General features: G+C 33.7%; 1 protein-coding gene across 1 annotated transcript; it reads left to right on the forward strand.

The window, feature by feature from the left end:
- LOC127722286 (uncharacterized) lies at positions 1-4,540 on the forward strand. The gene has a single exon (XM_052229180.1). The coding sequence runs from the start codon at positions 40-42 to the stop codon at positions 2,905-2,907; it is 2,868 nt and encodes a 955-aa protein (XP_052085140.1). The 5' UTR covers positions 1-39; the 3' UTR covers positions 2,908-4,540.

Raw genomic sequence — 4,540 nt, forward strand, 5'->3', positions numbered from 1 at the left:
CCAGAATCATTTCTTGAAGGTACATTAGTACCAGAATCCATGTCTGAAGGTCAAGCAGTACCAAAAACAATTCCTGATGATGAATCAGTACCAGAATCCACTCCTGAAGGTGAATCATTGCCAGAATCCTTTCTTAAAGGTGAATCAGTACCAAAATCCATTTCTGAAAGTAAAGCAGTACCAGAATCCATTCCTGAAGGTGAACCACTACCAGAATTATTTCTTGAAGATACATTAGTACCAGAATCCATTTCTGAAGGTCAAGCACTACCAAAAACAATTCCTGATGATGAATCAGTACCAGAATCCACTCCTGAAGTTGAATCCATACCAGAATCCACTTCTGAAGTTGAATTAGTACCAGAATCAAATCTTAAAGGGGATTCAGTACCAGAATCTATTCTTGAAGGTGAATCAGTACCAGAATCCAGTCTTGAAGGTGAATCAGTGCCAGAATCCACTCCTGAAGGTGAATCATTACCAGAATCCATTCATGATGGTGAATCAATACCCAAATCTATTCCTGAAGGTGAATCAATACAAGAATCCATTCCTGAAGGTGAATCATTGCCAGAATCCACTCCTGAAGGTGAATCATTGCCAGAATCCTTTCTTAAAGGTGAATCAGTACCAAAATCCATTTCTGAAAGTAAAGCAGTACCAGAATCCATTCCTGAAGGTGAACCATTACCAGAATTATTTCTTGAAGATACATTAGTACCAGAATCCATTTCTGAAGGTCAAGCACTACCAAAAACAATTCCTGATGATGAATCAGTACCAGAATCCACTCCTGAAGTTGAATCCATACCAGAATCCACCTCTGAAGTTGAATTAGTACCAGAATCAAATCTTGAAGGGGATTCAGTACCGGAATCTATTCTTGAAGGTGAATCAGTACCAGAATCCAGTCTTGAAGGTGAATCAGTGCCAGAATCCACTCCTGAAGGTGAATCATTACCAGAATCCATTCATGATGGTGAATCAATACCCAAATCTATTCCTGAAGGTGAATCAATACAAGAATCCATTCCTGAAGGTGAATCATTGCCAGAATCCACTCCTGAAGGTGAATCATTGCCAGAATCCTTTCTTAAAGGTGAATCAGTACCTAAATCCATTTCTGAAAGTAAAGCAGTACCAGAATCAATTCCTGAAGTTGAATCCATACCAGAATCATTTCATGATGGTGAATCAGTACCAGAATCCACCCTTGAAGGTGAATCAGAACCAGAATTTATTCCTGAAGGTGAATCAGTACAAGAACCAACTCCGGAAGATGAATTAGTACCAGATTTTGAACCTAAAGGTCACTTTGCTGAGCCTATTCCAGATTGGAATGTTGCAATGACACAGTACAAATGGGGATGGGATTTTTTGGTTTATTTGTTTGGAATAATGTTCCTTTTACTTGGATCTTACAATGTATTTAATATTGTTCGTTTACTACCAATGCAACATTTATTCAGTAGGAATTACTTTGTGATGTTGAATATTTTGATTGCCATCATAGCCTTCTTGAGGGGATTATATCTATTGATTGATGCACAGAACAAAAATGAGACATTTCCGATAATATTGAATTACTTTCTTTACAGTACAGCATTTCCATGTTTGACATCTGCTTTTTGTATCTTGTTTTATGCATTGTTACTAGCAACAAAAGTCCAGGTGCTTTCAACAAAAATACAGAAACTTTCGGTTCTCATTGGAATAATTACTTTTCATTTTGGGTTGTCAATCGTTACTGATGTTGTTGTTGGCTTATTTGCTAGAGCTCAGGTACTAATGCTAATCTGTCAGCTTTTCTATATTATATGGGGAACTATTTTATTTACTGGATTTTTATACATATTCACAAAATTAAGAAAAGCAGCAATAAATCGTTCAAAAATTTCCATTCACAGAGGACACACAGACAGATATACCTATCAAAATAGAAGAATGGCTATAAGAAAGAATGTTATATCTGTTTCAAGTGACTATACTTCTAGAAAAATAAAGAGAGGGAAAAAGAAAAAATATAATTTGAATACCTCAGTAAAAATTACTCTGATAGCAGCAATTCTTGGACTGGTATGTATTCTGCTCGAAATATATGGAATATTTGGTGTATATAAGATTCAGATAGATAACCATTCTCCTGAACCATGGCCTTATTTTTCTTACCAGTTTCTTTTACGATTGGTCGAATTTTGTATGTGTTTTTTAATGGTATATGTAACTACACAATCTGTTAATTTCCAAAGATCAAGTTGGCATGACATTGTTGAAAGAGCCTATGATACTTTCGGACATAGTTGCTGTACTCATCAGCAAAATGAAACAAACAGCTTTGAATTTATATCACCAGCATTAGATGTGAATCATAACATTGGCGAAAATCATGAACATGTAATGTCTAAATTTCATGGTCATAATAAAAAGAAAAAACAAAGTTTACATGCAAGATTCAAAGAATTTGGAAAATCTAGGTTGTCATTGACAACCAATCTGCCTGATCTTGTTCATAGTGCTGTCATTCAAGAAAAAAGAAATGCTAGCATTGATCTCACTAACACTTGCCATGCTGAAATCCATGAAGAATCTCATGATAATTCTATTTTCATCATGGAGATGGAATTCAATGTGAAGGAGATTGAAACAATTAATTGTGATTTCCAAACGAACAAAACACGAACAGGTGACATGTCATCAGTTGACAGAATTAGTTTTATTACTTCTGAAACTTTAGGAAGCAATTTGAATTTGTCTGCTGTGAGTTTGATGGAGAGTATGGAAATTGAATTTAAACAAGCATTTGAAAGAAGCTTTGGACAAACTAGTTTACACAAGTCTGCTTCTGACAACTCCTGTACAGTTGGTCTTGAAGGATCAGGACTTTTGAACAGTGAATCTGCCATATAAAAACTGATTATTAAAATTCTGATAAATGTTCTTAATTGTGATATATTTTTCATTAGTTTTGAAGAAGAAAAAAAAAACCACATTTCAATATATTGTTAGAAGAAGAGAATTTTTTGTTTGGGTTTGCCAGCCTGATAACATGTCTAATTTTTGTCTATAGGCACGCTGCTTCAGGCTGAGGTGACATCTCACTTTTATGGAGATTAATTGGGCCTACCCCCATTTATCATCTATTGACTTTGAAACTTTTGCATGATTTAAATGTTAAAGCTTAATTGTAATTATGTCTGCTTACAATATTAAGTTAATGCATAGTTTACATTAAACTGTTGCCATGTTGATCATACTTTTAAATTACATATAGTTGAGAAATATCTTTATTTCAACAGTTTATTTCAGCGAGACATAAATTGACATCCATTATTGCGAGTCTACTATTTTCAATATTCCAGGGCTTGTATTTCCTATCATGATTTCCTTTATAGAGGGTTGCTGCTCACAGGGAAGCTATTAAATCAAGAGTTCCAAGTGGTGAAGTCGAAATCATCCCATTTGTAAGTTTTACGGACGCCATCACGAATTGGTTGATTGTTATGGAATATCCGTTTCACAGATGATAGTGGATATATTCCTTATGTCGTAACTACAATCCTGTCCCCCCTTTTCCTGAATGTGACCTATCGAATAAGACTTATTACCAGGTTTGAACTTTTATGAGCAACACGACGGGTGCCACATGTGGAGCAGGATCTGCTTACCCTTCTGGGGCACCTGAGATCACCCCCAGTTTTTGGTGGGGTTCGTGTTGCTCAGTCTTTAGTTTTCTATGTTGTGTTTTGAGTACTGTTGTTTGTCTGTTGGTCTTTTTCTTTTTTAGCAATGGCGTTGTCAGCTTATTTTCGACTTATGAGTTTGAATGTCCCTCTGGTATCTTTTGCCTCTCTTTTTCAACTCCTATGATTTTTTTTTTTACATTGGTGTAATATTTAGATTATTAGTAAATTATAGGCATTGAATTTAGTATTTTACATATTAACCGGTATTCTGTATTATGCACATTATTTTTTTGTAGTTTGAAATTTTATATTTATATATTTAATATCTTGTTGTAATAAATTTTTCAGAATTAAAATTAGTTAGTATAGAAAGGGAGATAAGTGCAGTTGATTTTGAATATTTTACAAATTGGGGGATTTAAAAAAAAATTTAGAATGTTAAATCAATGGTTCCTTGGTTATAGCAGCCTTTACAAAAAAAAACAAGTTGTTAGAATCCATATGACAGGCAGAATGAAGAAATACATTGTTTTTTGTACTTTTAGAAAGCTTCTGTCATCAACTTGCATGAAAATAAGTACGAAACATACATATATTTTTGGTGTAATTGTATTTGGGTAGAAGCAGTAAACAATGATTTTGCTGCTGATATGTCATTATGTATATTATAAATGATCTGTAAAGTGGTGCTTTTTTCATAATAATTGTGTTTTTTAGAATATATTTATAAAACTATACCGTTAATTTGGAGGTTTTTGTAATTATATAATTTGTTGATAAATGTATATAAATTGGTGCTGATGTGGTAATTGTGATTTTGAGAATATTAATTTCTATTAAAAAAATTTTGTTTGTAA

Source organism: Mytilus californianus, unplaced genomic scaffold (genome assembly GCF_021869535.1).
Source record: "Mytilus californianus isolate M0D057914Y unplaced genomic scaffold, xbMytCali1.0.p SCAF_1, whole genome shotgun sequence".
In the NCBI taxonomy this organism is placed as follows: domain Eukaryota; kingdom Metazoa; phylum Mollusca; class Bivalvia; order Mytilida; family Mytilidae; genus Mytilus; species Mytilus californianus.

Bases quoted from the DNA above. Each gene is read 5' to 3' on its own strand.
- LOC127722286 (XM_052229180.1), top strand. From the start codon at position 40: ATGTCTGAAGGTCAAGCAGTACCAAAAACAATTCCTGATGATGAATCA.